Source organism: Oreochromis niloticus, linkage group LG7 (genome assembly GCF_001858045.2).
Source record: "Oreochromis niloticus isolate F11D_XX linkage group LG7, O_niloticus_UMD_NMBU, whole genome shotgun sequence".
Classification (NCBI taxonomy): Eukaryota; Metazoa; Chordata; class Actinopteri; order Cichliformes; family Cichlidae; genus Oreochromis; species Oreochromis niloticus.
Window position 1 is genome coordinate 60,882,471 of NC_031972.2, and position 17,763 is coordinate 60,900,233.

The following is a 17,763-nucleotide window of genomic DNA, read 5'->3' on the forward strand; positions in this document are numbered from 1 at the left end:
GAGGATTGATTTACTGCACGTAAACAGGATGTCATTCTCAGCAAAAGGTCAAGGTGAGCCAAAGCTTAGGCAAATAAAAATACAAGAATTTGGCATCTCTGTATTCTACTTGTCTGTCAAGCCAATCATATGAACACAGCCTTCTCAGATCAAGTGGCAGCAGGGTCTAAAATTGAGTCCAAATGTAAATCAGCACTAAAAAAAAACACGCAGGCCTTCCAAAGCACAAAAATCCTGAGCGTGCTAGTGACAACGGTAGTGTGACATTAACTAAAACATTCATCACCATTAAGAGTAATTAACAAACTTCTTCAGCATTAATTAAAGTCCCTGCTTTAAGGGAAACTGTGCCTAATTAGGAGCTTTGACAGGATGAGGCTTTAGGGATGAACCATATCCAGAGGGCTGTTGCAGGGGTACAAGCTAGTGAACTTTCTAGAGTTTTCCTCCTCTTGTCACAAAACTCTGTGCCCTTGGTCAACTCAAAAGATGGTCTGGTCTAGCTTGGCACAGCCCTGAAAAAATATTGACAGGTATGACAGGCCTCCGATTAGCCAGTCAGCTGGAGGCCCAGACCTTGTCACCTGTCAGGTAGAGACATGAAGGGTGAATGAGCAGAGGAGGTGGAGGAGGATGGTGCAGAGACAAACTTGGAGAAAAAAGAACTGGTGACATTCAGAGTTAACTGGGTACACACACATGCGAGAGGCAGCTGTGAAAAAAACCAAAACAACACATGTATATGGAGCCCGAGTCACCTGCAGAAGTGTTTGTGAAGCACTCCATTACAAAAACCAGAGGGTTTGAGGATGACAAATGTGTACCCAAAGAATCTGTGATTGGATCGGGGATTAAGGGGCTGCCATGTCTCTGATGGGAAACAGGCAGGAGACAGACAGACAGAGAGTGGAAGAAAGAGAAGGAGATGGAAGGAAAAGAAGGGTGGAAGGAGGACAGTAAACGAATGTCAGACTGCCCAGGCAGGGAGACAGAGTGGCAGAGTGGGTGGGCTTTGACAGACACATCTCACACAGGCTGACAGCTCCGTCAATAGCCCCAGGATGGCCGCCCTGATTGACAGCTAGCAGGTGGCGCATGAATGGAGTTGTCAGGCCGACTGTCAGTCAAAGTCACATCGCTGTGGCTACGAGGCCCCGGCTGAACAGGCACACAGCTGCCCAAGGTGATCTCTGGGTATACAGGCGGGCTTTTGGCACGGGAGGCTGAGGCAGCTCAGATCACGCTAAAATTACCATACATGGCCATAGCAGCACACAATAGCTCAGTTGATTGTGCCTGTGTTCCACTAGTGGATAGATCTGGTATATACAGACATGATTGGTTTGACTGAATTGAAAAAAGTAGGAGGGAAAAAATCATTTGAATGTACTATCGATGAATCTCTGCAGTTTTTCCATTTCTTTGGTTCCCCTTAATTGAGCATTGTTCCAGCACGAGGGCATGAAGCATAGGAGTTAATGGGCAATAATTATATGTGAGAGAGGCTTTCTCCCTGGAGTGGAATCCAGAACAAATGGAAGCTCCGATGTGCAACATTCTACTTCATTACATCTGCCGCGATTAAAGCCTGAACATCTGGCACCATATCCTGACAGATAGACAAGACTTCTGGACTGGAAGGGAAATCGAGCGATATTTACAAAAATGTAACACAGGGTATTTACTGGATGAAAGAACAAGTGCTTTGGGCAGGCACGGTACACTCTCCCTATCAGACAAGTGCTGGACTGATAGATGCATGTAAACACAAGTAAATCGTTTGGACACTTTAGACAAAATGAACGACACTAAGTACCCCAGCTACACATTCACATCACAATGGACTTTATTATTATAGGCAGCTTCTTTTGCTACAGATAAATACATACTGTGGCTCTTCAAGTAAACACTGGAATGTACATCAAGGTTGGCTGTTAACTTCTTTTTAACAATCTCCATCATCCTAATCCTTTTGAGGTGAAGCTAAAACAATAACCATAACTGTCTGTATGTGCTGTTAATACGATAACATCAAGTCCCGCAGAGGGATGTCACGCCGATCTGGTCTCTCTCTGGCGCACGGTTGTCTCCCGTGATGCTCAGAGGCAGTCTGGAGGGCATCTGGGGTGTGTGCGAACGTCGAAGGCGGCGGTCAGGGTACAGGCTGTTGTCGAACGGCTTACGGTGCACACAAAGGACGTGCGTCTTCAGGTTGCCCTTCTGGGAGGCGCTGTAGGGGCAGTAGCGGCACTGGAATGGCTTCCGAGCTGGAAACGAATACACGGGAATGGGGTGGCGGTTAATGTTTGCAACAAGTAAATAAATCACAATCCCACCAGGCAGTTTTTGAGATTATAATGCATTGGGTTTGTGCATGCTGAACACAACACAGTCAGCCAATAAAATCAAAGAAAAACAAGTTCCCTGACAAAAATAAAAACCCTCACTGTGTGACACAGAATAAACCTCTAAATACTTCAGAAAAAACAGAATAATACTGATTTCTGTGAAGAACGCATGTGGTATGTTTTTAGTTCTGGATAGCAAACATTAGTCTTGGCAGGTCATTTTTCCAGTGCTCTACAACAGATGTGGCCAGGTGAGATGTGAGAGAAATGTTAATATTTGTTATTGTGCACTGAAGCTGCTGTAGGCTTGCAGATTGTTGATTTTCTGATCACTTTGGCACTTAGCCTTCATCCTGTGACACCTAATGGGCTGATGAGTTTTTCTAAAAAGGCCTGCAAGTTCTTGCTCATTATTACACACTTCCTGCTCACAGCTCACACACACACACACACAATAAATAAACACACACACAAGTGTTGAGCTGAGGAATGACAGATGTCTGCAGCTGGGAGGCAAGGCATGCCAAAACTTCCTGTCTGTCCACCTCTTTAGTGCCCGCTGCATAGTTTCTCCATAAACAATGTGAACATACATGACCCAGCACACAATGTACCCTTAAGATACAAACAACAAAGCTTAACACTAGTAGCTTCCAGATGTTTATCTAACCTCAATAAAAAATCAGTATGATACCAAAGCCTTCGGGCTTGCTAAGATCAAAGCAAAAGTGACTCATTTACCTCTCTACCTAGACAGCCATGCGTCCTTGTTCACCGCTGTGCTATTTTTGAGATGTTACCTCATATAATGACTTTCTCTTTTCCCCTCTGTCTAACACTTCAATGTGTTTTTCTGTGATTCATGGTTACAGTAAACCATTATGTGCTGATGTCATTTGACATCACTTCCCAAAAAGTGAGGGCTGTCTCAGCCTTTTCACCCCGCCCTCGCCTCTTCCACTCTATCATGCTCCTCATCAGAGCTGAGACAGCTGTACACAGCTCAACGCTCGCTTTCACATCTACATAAAAAAGGTGTTTTTTGGAGGGAAAAGTGGGAAAACTCACAGAAGGTGTGAGCAATAAAAGGTAATGCTCCATCTGTTGCTGTATAATAACCTGATGGCCGTAAAGGACACACACACACACACATTTACAAACTAGGCCTGACACATCTGAATATCATCAGGATAGCACAGAAGGGTCTGTGTGTGTCTGTGTTTGTGTGTGTATAAGCGACAGAGAGCTGGAATGAACAACAGTAAAGATAAGCTTTGTCAGACCCAGGTAGAGTGCAGTTTGTGGTGCATCTTAAACTCTGCCTGCCTCACTTAAGCTTCCCTGGCTTCAGCGTGACGTGGAAAGACAGGAGAGGAGGTTGGATGCATAAAAATAAACACTCCTTGTTAAAACTTTAATGTCATTTTTCTGACTTCCGCTTCCTCAAATTTCACACGTTCCCTTGTAACTTGATAAACTTGACAGATTTTCCTCAATCTTATCAAATCCTTGTAAATGCACTCAGGCGCTGTGAACAATTCTGTAGCCTATTACACTCTCATAAAGTCGGTTAATAATAAGCCAAAAGGTCTTGGGCCTACATTAGTCGCTCGGTGCCCAGCGTGTCTCCCCCTTCTCTGCCTCTGTTGCCTTGCTTTCTGTCCCTCCTCGTCTTCCTCAGTCTGCCGTTCTTTTAGTCCTCCCACCAGAGGAGAGGGGAGGTCCAACAGAGGGCAACCTCCAAATAAGTTCCATTAATCACAGGCCAGAGTCTAATGTAACTAATATTTTACAATTAGAGGAGACAGCAGTGGGCTCTTAGCCATCCATCTCGCCGCCATATGATCCTCCATTCACAGGCTGCTCAAGCCACAGCTTCAGACCAGCCATTCGCTCACAAAAATACACTCACACACACACACACACACACGTACACACACACGTACCCCTATACATATATAACAATGCATGAAGAGACTCAACAGGAAATGAGAAGGGTGGGATTGTGTGGCGTTGAAAGAAAGAGTGGAACTCTGCCAGTAGCACAAAAACAGAGTGATTACTGATTTTGAATCTGTATAACGTTGACACTGAAATTAAAGGATAATCTCAGTTTCTTGCAAATTATTTTCGCTGTTGCAGCCAAAGGAACAGGACAATACGCACAAGCTTTCATGAATAAACCAGATTATAAACAAACCAACAGTTTAACCAGATATTCAAAATGACTTTATTTAAACAATAAACTGAAAGCGAGTGAACTTGAAATCACAGCACAAAAAGAAAAAAACCATAAATAACCTGTCACAAGTATGTTAGGTTAGAGATGAACCAGAAGGCAAGTCTAGAATTTCTTCGAATTGATGTGTTGCACCTCACATTTTATATTTCAAAGAAAAGGGCAAAACTTGGGAATTTGTTTAAAAGTTCATCACCCGACTCTGGCGTGTATTCCCAAATTTCTGCATGTTGAATGAGCCTTTTACTAATTCAAAAATCAAGATATTGAATCCAGAGCCAGCCTACCTATTAAAAGGTTAAATATAATCCTTTCATCTAACTCATTTGTTTCCCCAAATTTCTTATCATTCCTTTAACTAGCTATTTTTTTAATAGGGCTAAAACCTCAGAGTTTTTGTATAGACTAAAATGTGTCAACCTTGGATCAATTTTTAACACTAAACTATGCAAAGTTTTTATATATTCTTTAGTAGATTTTTACTTATTTGAGTCTTTCAGTTGTAATTATTCTCATCATCATTCTATATATCACAACAGTACGTTTATATGTGGTAACACTGTCTATTATGGGAAGTATAGTTTTATATATATTTTTGTTTTTGTTGCTGGGCAGGGACTAGTACTAGAAAAGCATATCCTGCCTTGCCTTTGCATATTTGCTTGAGGTTGTACACATGTATGTTCACACCTGCATGCATGCAATGATGCGTTTGTGTGTGTGCGTGTGTGTGTGCAGCGAGAGTGTGTTGTGTGTCACAGGCTGAGATAATGACCATGATGACAGTGGCGGGGCCGACGGGGGCCAGAAGAGCTGAATGGTGACGGATGACACAGGCCTGAGCTCTGATGGCACACAGACAGTGAGTGATGACTGCACATCCTTCCCAGTGCTCCACCCTTCATTATCTCTATGGGGAGAAGCACGGCACAAAGGCAGGCCGCGCTGCCCTCTCGCTGCCCTCAAACGACATCTGCTCATAGAGACAGCCGCACTACCGCTCCTCTTTCACCTCGCTGTCGCTCCATCTATCTCCATCTATGGTGATCTTTCTCGCTCCTTTTCTCTCTCCTTTTCTCCTGCTCTCTGTCACCCTCTCCGCGGAGGGTATACAGAGGTCAGACAATGAGATAATGACTCACCCCTTTCAACCTTTCAAATCAGGGCCTTTTCTTTCTCTCTGTCCTCCATGTTCTTTCATTCTTAATCCTTTCTTTATCGATCTTCTCATATTCACTTGTTCTCATGAGTCTGAGAGGCCTGGTCTGACATCACCGAAGGAACAGTTGACATGGTTAACTGGTTAACTCTTTTAAAGTTGCCCCAAGGCATCCATTTTGCAACATGACAGCATTCTCAGAAATAGTTGTCCTAATTGTGCCTCTGAAATATGGATGCATGTCACACTACTTGGGAGTGAGATATTTACCGCAGCCTCAGCTGTTGGAGTGGTAAATGTTGCCATCTAGTGGTTGAGCCCAGGCAGCGCAGAGGTAAGAGAGTGCTTAAAACACAAGGGAGGGCTCAGTGAGACTAATGAGCATGCAGACAGGTTCAACCAGAGGTCACCATCTGGCCAATTACCACTGCTGGCACACTGGAGCCGACCTGAACTGTCATCACAAACACATCACTCCATGTCCAAACTGCCCAGCAATATGTCACCATGCCACTCGACGTGCCATACAGTATGGAGAGGATGGGGTCAACAGAAGACAGCCCCATGACAAAGCCACCTGGTCAGCGCTGCAGACAGGACAGACTGCCGGGCCACCTGCTTAGCTCAGTTTTAGAGGACACTCGATGGACTCTCAATGTCAGCCCCGCATCTCACTGTCCAGCTTGACTGACAGGTGTTTATTGTGCCTTTGACATCAACTTCCTGAGAGAGAAAACGCAGAGGATCAATCTGCAGTGAACAAAAGGCAAGCGATGCTTGAAATAGCTCCTTGCATTGATCCGACTGCTGAAAAGTGCAGGCCACAGTTACGGTATGGCGTGCTGTATGTGAGGGATAAACTGTTTGATGTCATTTTTTCTGCTTTTCGGAGGAAAGTTTTTTTTTGTTAAATCAATGTTTTTTAATCCAAATGGCATTATACATAATAAAAGCAAGAAAGAAACATGAACAGTGTGACGGCTATGACAGGAGGTGAAGGGGAGGGGTGCTTTTCGGCATATTATAATAACCATCTGTACAATCAAATAGAAAACTACATCTTGCTGTTAGAATCATAAAGAAAGGGAACAGATGTTAATCCCTAATGGAGTTGACAGGCACTTTCCTGTCTTTCACATGAACATATTGAGTTTCTGAATAAGAGGGGGATCAGAGGGAAGGTGTATCATGTTGCACTCATAATACATGCATATCAAAGACCCCAGCTGTTGGATTCCCTCTCCTGAGAGACAGCATTATTAAATCTGCACTCAGCAAGCATATCACACCAGCACAAGAGCTTAAGCCTCTCCATCAGTGGGCTCCATTGGCTTGGCGATTTGTAACCTATCACACTAGGAGATTATATCACCCTTTAAAGTGTAGGGGTAATCAGTGCCACACACCTGTGTCTTCTTTAGCCCTTATTTGAGATCAGAGATAAGATCTGCAAGAAAAAACTCAAGTGCTATAAGTATAAGGGAAGTGTGCTGTTCATAATTGGTGTGATTCAGTCACACACTCACACTCGATCTTCACACTTCCGCTGTCAGGTGACGAGGGCTGAGATACTGCCAAAACTTTTTTTGGTGTTCTGTAGCAGGATCCTCATGCCAGACAATGTATAAAAGTTTGAGCTTGCACTCTAGTTGGCCAGTTATATATAGAGCTTAGTCAAAAACTAATAATCATGCTCTATTCCCACTCGCAGCAGTCTATCACATGCACAGAAATAATGTGGTTCAAAGCATAGCTGCTGTTTGACCACTAGGTGGCAATATTTGCCTTCAAATCTGGAGACAGCTCTGGCTACATCTTGATAACAGTGACAGCTGCATTTAGTGTATGTGATATATAAGCTCGTGCCCACCTGATGCAATATCTTTCTCCATGTTCCCCCCACCGTTCAGACCGACTTTGTGGGCGCTAGCAGGTGTGCTGTTGAGGCTCCCCTGGGATCTGAGGAAGGAGAGCAGGCCGCCCTGGTGCTGAAGTGGATCCGACTGTCCTGGAGCTAAGCTCTCCAGAGAGGAAATGGGAGATTCAGCCACAGCTCTGACCCATTGTCCTAGCTTGTCTTGCTTCTTTTCACCAGCACCCTCAAAATCAGCGCTGGCCTGTCCCGGCTCTTTTGACTCGAGGACATTATTTTTCACTATTTTCCACTTGGCAGCGTTGTCATTTTTGTCCTCCCTTCCTTGGTCAGATTTCTCAAATTCACCTTCACCATCATGAACTGTAGAGCCTGCGTTCTGTGCGTTCATCTCCTCCTTGGCTCCGTGCACCAAGAGGTCAGACTGAAATGTGGGTTTCACACTGAGTTCAGCTGGTGCGTTAGAGTAACTTTGTCGCTGGCGGGTAATGGAGGAGGACAGTCCATTACTAAAAACGCTGGACATCTGTACCAGCACAGCAGGAGACACAGCTGAATGAGATGTGACGGTGTCTGGCCTGACAGACAAATCCAAAGGCTCATACTGGGACTTCCGAGTTTGAGCAGACAAAGAGCCGTCTAGACCCGCATCTCGGTCAGCGAGATCGGACTGCTTGTTAATGAGCAAGGAATTTTCACTGTGGCTCTCCAGACCGAGGTACGGCCCCGCAGCCGGGCTCCAGTCCTCCCTGGATCTGGGTCGGAGCTTGGAGCTGGGGTTGGGGCTGGAGCTGCTGCTGCTGCTAGGCTGCAGAGGAGAAGAAAGATCCCCGTTGTTCTGCCAGTGGGTGAAGTGGTACTGATCCAGATGGAAGCCGAGGGAGGCTGTCTGTGCAGAGGTGTAGTCATTTGAAGGTGGACACCTGTAGACTTTCTCACCTAACAGAGATGATAAGAGCAAAAACATAAGACAAACTTAATCAAATTAGGAAAGCATGTGTATATGAGACATACTGAGCATTTGGTTCTGAGCATGTACCAACAACAGTTGTCTAAACATGAAAAATGTTGCAATCCCACACCAGGCTGAGTTGAATGATTTAAGTGCTGCCCTGCAGTAAATCAAGCTTGTAATCAGCTTTCAGCTCCAGTGATCCATCATTTTACAGTATGGACGCCACCACCATGTGCAATAAATACACCCAAAGACGTTAACACCAAACAAGATTCTTCCAGAAATAATAAACAGTGAGATTGTAAAGCAACTAGAACAAGGCAGATGTTGCAGACAAGAACCTCATTCCATCAAAACCAGTAAGTGGGTTTCCCAGTCAGAAATAACGAAGTCCAACATGTGAGCAGTTCTGATTAACCACACCATGTACTGTAGCTGAGTTTATTTTTGCTTCACACTTGAAAAATGGTGCGTTGGAAACATAATTCAAACAGTACAAAGTGTATTATTGTGGAGAATGACAAAGGGTGATTTTTCTCCTTTTAGCCAGTGAATAACATCCATCTGGATGCAAGATTTGATCTTGCACACCATAACTTTTAATTAAAGGTAATTTAAATGTCTTCTTCCCTCTGTTTACCTTCAGTTTAATCCTTATAGCTATCACAGAAACACCCTTCAGGGTTAAACACACTCCCTGTGACCATTTTGAGTTAGTGATTGTCTGAGACCTCAGCCTTGCACTGTCTTTAAACAGCCCAGCTGTTTCGCTGCCATTCCAATTACAGTAAAAGTCATCCGATGCCATTAAGCCACAAATATTGGCAGTTTATTGCCCAACACTCTCCTGGCATTTGAAGGTCAGGTCATACATTATACTGTGTCTTTTAGGGATGTGTCTGGGATAGGGAGATAAACCCACCACCATTAATTTAATTCTATGCATATTGATGCCTTATTGTTCTTCTTTAATGGACTAATATCTGAGTTACAACAGTGATTCATCCCCCGCCAGAGAAATATCAATTTCATACACCTCGAGATCTGACCCTGAGGTAATTCTCTGAGGTAAATCTAAATCTAATGATCTGTAGTAGTTACTTTACTTTGTTTCCAACTTTAATAGAAAAACCTGCATTATGAGCTGAATCGTAGTAAAGAGAGGGCTGTTTTTTACTATTACAATTTACAAAACCGTAAAATAACGCCCACGTATTAATTAAATAGAGCTCCAGCAAATGAAATTGAAAAGTCACAGCTGAAATGGGAAATTCGTGTCCTTGAACTAAAGTCGTCTCCTTTTGTTTGCACTGCACTCTGAGTGTTTATATGTGAGCGTGTTCGTATAGAGCATGTTTGACTTAAAGTCTGCGTAAGATTACATGTGTGTGGGGTGTGCAAGAGCGGGAAAGAGACTTCAACAGTGCCACACCCTTGTCTCCAGTAACAGACCAAAAAAAAAAGAGAGAAAAAAAAAGATCCAAACAGCTTAATGGAACTCTTTCAGACACACTATATATCTCAATTATTCTGTGGCTTAAATTACGATGACATTACCGGTCAGCTCCAAATGCAGAAAACACATATATCTGACCTCATCTTTCAGTGCGGACCTTCCTAAACCCATTTGCCAGCCTTCATGAAAGCGGTTAAAAACAACACAAAGACTGAAGACTCTGCCTTTTTTTCTCTTCCTTTGGATGGGTGCCATCTTTGTGATTGCCTGGTTCATGCTAACTTAATCAGTTTAAGATTTACTTACAGTGCAGAGGCGCACATTATGTGAGGGGAGTAATTTTAGAGCTTAGATTTATCAACCAAAACTCCAATTACTGCATCATTACAAACCCCAGCCTCTCTCACCTAACACAGAGCATCTAATGAAGTGATGCGTATGAGTTATCCGCCCTTACTGAATGTGCAAGGCGGAGGAAAAAGGTAAATAAATAAATAAATGCCTCAAGTGAGCCGTGTCTATGGAAAAAGCATGCAGCTGGGCTCGGACGAGTGATTCATTTCATATGGAAATGGGCTTTAAAATTTACGTCCATATATCACCGTCAATGCAATCACGTACTCACACACTATATGCTTAGACATGCATTTGGCAGCAGCATATTGTAGGTATCAAACTCTGTATGCAGCGGGGCTTTGCCTCTTTCTGTATATATGTAATCAAGCAACTGAAATGCAAAACAGAGATACATAGTGGCTGGTTTGGTTTAAGATGAAACAGTGAGAGTGAGAGTCACACACAAGACTGGTGAGAAAAACAGGGGCACCAGATGTTCTTTGATGTTTATAATAGCATATATTATTAATATTAATTAGACCACATAGTCAATGACGCATTTGGGACGTTTCCAAGTCAATTAAGCCAAATGGCATTCAGGAGACGGTGGAACAATATTTCAAGGCAGGTGTTCAGAACTCCCTGGGTAAATCTTTTTATCTGCATGCTAGGAAAACAAGCATTTTGAGCTTAATTTGAGCCTCATATCTGCAATAATAATTAAAAAGAGGATTAAAAGACAGAAGTGAGAGGGAAACGGCAAAGCCAACAGGTAATCAGTTTAGAGAAACCAGTCAGACTGACTCTGATCTGTGAATAAGAGCTGAATTTGTTAAGCTAGGACAGAGTTAGATAAGGACCTATTTAGTAAAAAGATGCTTTCTTGCTTTCAACAATCACAAAGAATAGACGGATGGAAGTGGAACAGCCAAAGGAAAAGTGATATTCTGCACAGCAGCCTGCTTTATCTGTGTTTCTGGGTAAACCGCTGCTCATATTACCATTCACAGTTTTATAGACGCTTATCACTTCAGGCTCTCTTGGCTGTAACACTTACAGTAAAAGTAGCATAAAAGCAGGGAACACATGTGGGGACAACATCGTTACATGGTGCCTGCTCGCCGACCTTGAGGTTAAGAGTATTGAATGGGACTAATTAATAACTGTCAGCGCATTTTAGCAGTTTGTGTTTTCTTCATTCAGATGTGGGATCTAGCTGGTCCAATGTAGGTCAGAGGCCTGCAGCATGGACCCTTTGTGAGTTTTAAGAAGAGTCGTTATTCTTAATCTCAACTTATAATTAAAGTTAAAGCGCATTTTGAAATCTGTCCTGATTAGATATTGAAAGAAGCAATTCATAACACGCCTCCTATTCAAATCAAAGTCAGATTTCTCATTTACGACGCTGGGTGTTTGTAGTTAAAAATCTAAATCGGGCGCTGTAAGAACCTGTCTCCCACTCTGACAGCCATGACTGTACTATATTTGCCATCCATATTGGGAACATCAATAACTTCATGACCACCATAGGCTGACTATGAATAATGTAGCCTGTAATTCTGGACTAATCAATGTTCCTCAAGCCGAACATCTGGCAGTGGTAATTCTTCCTCAGCATCTCCGCTCTCCTGAATTAGAAAACACTCGCTCTCTCACTCTCTCTGCCTCCGTGTCCAAGCATCGAGACAGACAGACTTGATCAGTTACAACCCCCCACCTCCGAAAAAACTTATCCCTGTTATTAAACCCTCATCAAGTGGTGCGTGTTCTCCATATGTGTAGGATTTACCTATCTGTCCCGCAGCAGACCTGTGCGTTGAGCCAGGGCCAGCAGCGTGTGATTGTGTTAATTAATCTGTCATTGTGAGCACAGGGAGCAGCTGCAGAGGTCTCTGGGATATATTGTCAGAGCTAAACAATGCGGTGCTAAGCCCCCAGAGTGAGTCTACCATTACACAGGACTAAGAACAGAGAGGAGAGGAGGAGAAGAGGAGAGAGAGCCTGCCGGATCCATCATTGACTAAAGCAATGACGCCTGACCTTTACAATGAATTAGTTTCCATGCTTAATATTGACTGAAATTAGAGTCTGATACTGAATGTGCCATCCCAGAACTGTGCACGCTCAAATCCTCAGCTAGCCAACTATCGTAAATGTTTCTGGAAGTGACACCGTATGGTCTCGGAGATAGGGGAGAAGAGGGAAAGTAGAAACAACAGAGCTTGAATATGTTTCTTAAAGAGCAACCAGAGAGGGATTTGGCTGTAAACTGTGAGCATTTACATGTAAATATGCAGATGCCAGTATGTGTGTACAATATGGAAACAAAACATCTAATGAGATTAGACCTGATCCATTTATCTCTGCTCTACGGCCATCATTTAAGAGGATACTGGCCCAAATCCCACAGGAGCGCAGCAGACTTAGATGCACATAAGTAGTTCTCTAACACTGGAAGAAAATAACCGTAAGCATAAGCTGTGAGGAAAGCGAACAAAGTTTGGATTTATCTTTTCTTCTCGTCTCTTAATAACGCCGTTACAGCAGTAATTTAGACTCATGATAACATGTTAGCAGGATGCCATGATAAAGAAGGCATTTACCCATAGAGCCGAATCATCTAAATCACCAGGTGGAACAGAAGACTATCAATAAAAATACCAGGTGGTAGATCAAATCATAAAAATCACTGGGTGGTATATATCAAATCATTAAAAACACCAGATGGCATGCATTAACATCTTGTGCCCCTGTAGGCAAGGGGTGGGGATGTGACGGATATAAAATAGAGGGTACTAATTATCCCTACAATTCACCATGATGCCATTATCTTTAAAAGGAAGACAAAGTCCTTGTGGATGATAATATCTGTAGCTGTGTTGCTGACCCTGTGCTTGCTTCAAATCCACCTACTCTGAGTAGTCAGAAATATGATGACACATGTTTTACATACACTTGATAATTTCTGACAAAAAGGAAAAAAATATTAATAATAATAAGATGCTTTTATGTCAAATATTTTAAGGTTACTTCACAGATGAAAACATCAGGGTCTAATCCCTAATGAATGATTAAAACATTATCTAGAGGCTGAGAAGTACTCCTAATCTTTTACTCTGAAAACTTGTCTTCCTTCACTGAATTACCTGTAGCTGGAGAAGAAGACTGTGGTCGATGGTCCACAGCGCTGCCAGAGTTCCCTGTCTCGGTGATCATCTCTGCTGGCCCATGATGACTCACGCTGCCTGGGCTCCCAGGTCTGCTTATGGCTTTGGTGTCTGGGTCACCGAAGCACAGTTTCCCATCATCTACAGGGAGACATCTCTCTGGCAGATAGGAGGAGCACTGCTGCTGCTGCTGCTGCTGCTGCTGCTGGTCTTTAGGGCTGAACATTTGCTGTTCAATAGGTAACCCTGGTGTTATGATCTGCCAACCCGCATAGCTGCTGCTGTTGGTGAGAGCATCTCTGGCAGCAATTACTTTCTGCAGATATTCCATGCTAGAGGAACTCAGCGGAGGGTGGAGATGATTTAGACCCAGCGAAGAAGAGCTCTCTGCATCTGTCACTGCACCAGGCCCTGAGGAAATCATCCGCCCTAACATCTCTCTGACCTTCATGTCAACACCTGCTGCAGCTATCATCTGGTTGTAATCTGGGTGGTCCACTCTCTCAGCTGTAAGGAACCTGTTGTGAATGCGGGAGATGTACTGGGAGTAGAGGTTGCTCTGATGCTCCGATGGCGTCAGGTTACTCATTTCAGCAGAGGAATCGCGCTCGGGTGGGAGACTGGTCTTAGCAGCGAGCTTATTGAGGTGCACCTTCATGTGGTTCTTTAGAAACCAGGGTTCCTTGAAGCGACGGCCACAGATTTGGCAGCAGTGCTCAAAAGAATCCTTGTGTTTCCTCATGTGGCCCTTTAGGAACCAGGCCTGGCTGAAGGTCTGGCCGCACACCTCACAGGGGAATTCACCGACAGGCTTTCCCTGATCACCAGCCCCAATCGCGGGCTTTTGCCCTGAGCCCGAATCGGCTGTGATATGTGTCATTTCAACATGGCTGATGAGCTCCTCCTCGTGTGAGGCCGCAAACTCACACAGAGTACATTTGTAGGGTTTGTGGAGGATTCTGATGTGGCGCTCGAGCTCTTGCTGCTTCCTGAACTTTCCCTTACAGAAAGAGCAGCGGAACCCAGTGGTTTGGGGCTGGATGGCCTCGTCGTGAATTGTAGTCAACTTGGGAGAGGTGGATCCACATGGCTGGCTGTCTGCTGCGCTAGAGTTGCTTAACAGCTGAGGCTGTGTCGGAAAAGTCTGCGGTAGAGGCTTTTGATGATGGTTTATATTAGCTGCTTGCGGTTGGCTAACGTGACTAGCTCTCATCTGCCTGTCTCTTAGTATCGCCCTTTCCTCGAGCTCGTGAAGCAACCTGTTCTCCTCCCTAATCCTCCCACGGCCTTTGCCCAGAATGCCTTGCTTGTGTGTGCGGAGGTGTATCTTCAGGTTGCCCTTCTGTGCAGCCCTGTGGTCACAGTATGGGCACTTGAAAGGCTTCTCACCTGTATGAGTGCGCATGTGAAGGGAAAGGATGCTGTTGAAGCGGAAACGTTTTCCACATAACGGGCAGGGATACTTCCTGTTTTTGCGGTTGTCATCTTGGGAAGAATTAACCTGGGAGACAATGCTTTGATTGGTGACTCTCAGGAACTGGGAAAGCTCTACTCTCCCATTCATGCTGCTGAGAATTCGTGCATCCATGATTTGATTGGCCAGAAGTGCCATCTGGCTCCTAATTGGGTGGGTGGACGGGGTAATGAAGCTGTCCTTTCGGGGACTGGGTGATGTTACAGTATGGTGGTCAGGGGTGTCTAACTGGGACAGTCTGAAGGTTAGTAAAATGAAGTGTTTGCACTTATTTAGCTGAAACAGGATGTGGATTCATGCTGTTTAGGTGACGTGTCTGTTTCCTGTTTGTCTGACCTGAAGAGAAAAACACAGAAGGTGCATTAAGTTATTTCAAAGTCTGCTGCAGGAAATGTATTATTAAAAAAATTAGAAGCAATAAGAAGAGCAGGTAGTAAAGAAAAAACAAAGCTAAATAAATATGGCCATGTGTTGTCAACAAGGTGTAAATCTGTACTTTTGCAACTGCTGTATAATGCCAGTTATGCACCACAAATAGGTCAGGAAATAGTGCAAAGTAGGTTCTGACTCTCCTCATCCTGTCTTAAGTATACCTGTGGTTTTACATTATTGTTGGAGACTGCGAAAATGCTGATTATGTATAACCACAAAGGCTTCCTCAACAAATATCTCATCTTTACTAAAGGGTAAGTTGAAAATCTTTGTCTAGATCTCATTTTGTTAGTGACACACAATACTAAAGCAGCAGAAACATCAAAGCTTGTCTGCTTCTACTTGCCCTTCCTTCGCATTTCACAAATCTTTGAAATGCTTTAAAGAGAAGATTAAAGTAAATAGTTAAGCTTTTTCAGCAGGTCTGCTGCATATTTGAATAAAACTGTTACTAGGATAATTATGTCACAGGAGTACTGAGGAAAATAAACAACTTAATGATGGATGCAAAAATTTAAACTAAAGTTAAAGGAAGCATATCTGAATAAAAAGCCTGCCCTTCCCAGCTCCCTTTTTTATTCGACTGTAGCTGCAAAACAAAGCTTCAAATTCACATCGTGCTACAATGGTAGAGGTCACACAGGCGAGCCCTGCACAGCTCTAGTGCAGCACCAAAGGGCACAGAACAAAGCCTGCACTGTCCACACTGAATTAACACAGGCTTACATCATCCTGGACTGCAACCTCAGTCAGTCACGAAAATGATGTACACAAAACCACACAGATAAAGAGTTGGCAGGCAGGGAGCAATGGTTCGTGTGACTGGCGTGTCCGCTCTAAGATGTAGATTAGAAATCAATGTGACCATTATGGTGCTGACTTAATCATATCTGACAAGAAAAGGTCTGTAAATTATATCTTTATATCATAGATCCACTTTACAGCTCCTGACCCGATATTCCTGAACAGTCTTTCCACAAAAGAAAGCAAATGGGAGGTTAGCCCCACTTCCCACGCATTTTCAAGAATGGCCGTCAGTTAGACCGAGCTCGCATTTGCCTTAATTAATGTCATTACTGTGCAGTTGCTTTTATTGTACGGTGTATCCAATATAAAGTCTGCAACCAATCAATAATGATTGATTGAACTTAACTCTAAATAGCTCTGTCTCTGCATCTTCTGAAATCACTTTGACAATGGTTTAGTGCACAAGTGCATGCCTTCTTTCCTTAAACACTGCACATGTGTACTAGCTCTGGTGACATTTAGCGTTTTAAAGAGAGATTGAGCTAAACAAGAGAGCAATAAGAACAATCTGACACAACACAATCTTGCTGTCATACTCCAGCACACTAATTCACCCTTACCTGGGCGCCAAAATGAAAACGCTAACTTTCATGTAAATAACGGCCTTCCAAATCAAGTCTGATTATGAGTATAACCCATAACAACATCAACCAAATGTTTGTTGATTAAAAAAAAGTCTTAGTCAGCAAAGTTTTGTTTGGTCAGTCACAGAAAACTCCAACAACCACAGGAAGTGGTGACATTGCGTCAGACAGCTAGTCACAGATAGACATTGTCATTTACAAGAGCTGGTGTCTGCATTTGTTACAGTGCACATGTCAGGCAGGCAGGAAATCCAACATGTGGGCTCATTTTGTGAAGGTAAAGGACGACACCCGAGAGAGTGACAGGCAAACTCTGCTGGCAAATATTTTGCCCATCATTCATCCATCTCAAACTTGGCTTATCAATTGAAACATGTAAGCAGCCACTTAGCATGGCTGTTCATTATTATGCTAGATAGACCTTGAGTTCTCATGTCTTGCAACAAATTTAAAATTAACATCACTTTTGCTGTTGTCACAAACAGGCAGCTTGCCTCCCGTGTGTTCTTGTATCTTTTAAAGCTTTGTTATGATGGTTATGTATTCTTCTGCAGTGTAAAACAGCAATAACAATGTTACTTATACATTCCTCCACTCAACTCAAACCATTTTCTGATGCCCCTTAACATATATATATATTTAAATAATTAAAATAATATCCTAAATGTGAAACACCTAGTCAGCTACTAGTCAAGGAGAAAGCTCTATCCCTAGTCCACAGCAACTTCGATCATCCATGAAAATGTTGCACATAAAACCACCCGGATAAAGAGCTGCCTGCAGCCATGGCTGGTGTGAGCAGTGTGTCTGCACTGAGCTCAGATCAATGTAAGGCTACAGGCCTGACCTAATCACATCTGACAGGAAGAAAGTGAGCGAATGATATTAGCATACACTAGATCTACTTCATATTTACTAAAGTGATATTTCTCT

General features: G+C 43.4%; 1 protein-coding gene across 1 annotated transcript; it reads right to left on the bottom strand.

The window, feature by feature from the left end:
• Positions 1-1,829: 1,829 nt before the first annotated feature.
• On the bottom strand, positions 1,830-15,301 carry LOC100696892 (zinc finger protein 516; the record flags this gene model as incomplete). The annotated part of the gene is made up of 3 exons (XM_003447130.3): positions 1,830-2,267; positions 7,617-8,558; positions 13,513-15,301. Coding segments are annotated over 3 exons (2,967 nt in total), but the record flags the coding sequence as incomplete, so codon positions are not given.
• Between the last annotated feature and the right edge of the window lie 2,462 nt (positions 15,302-17,763).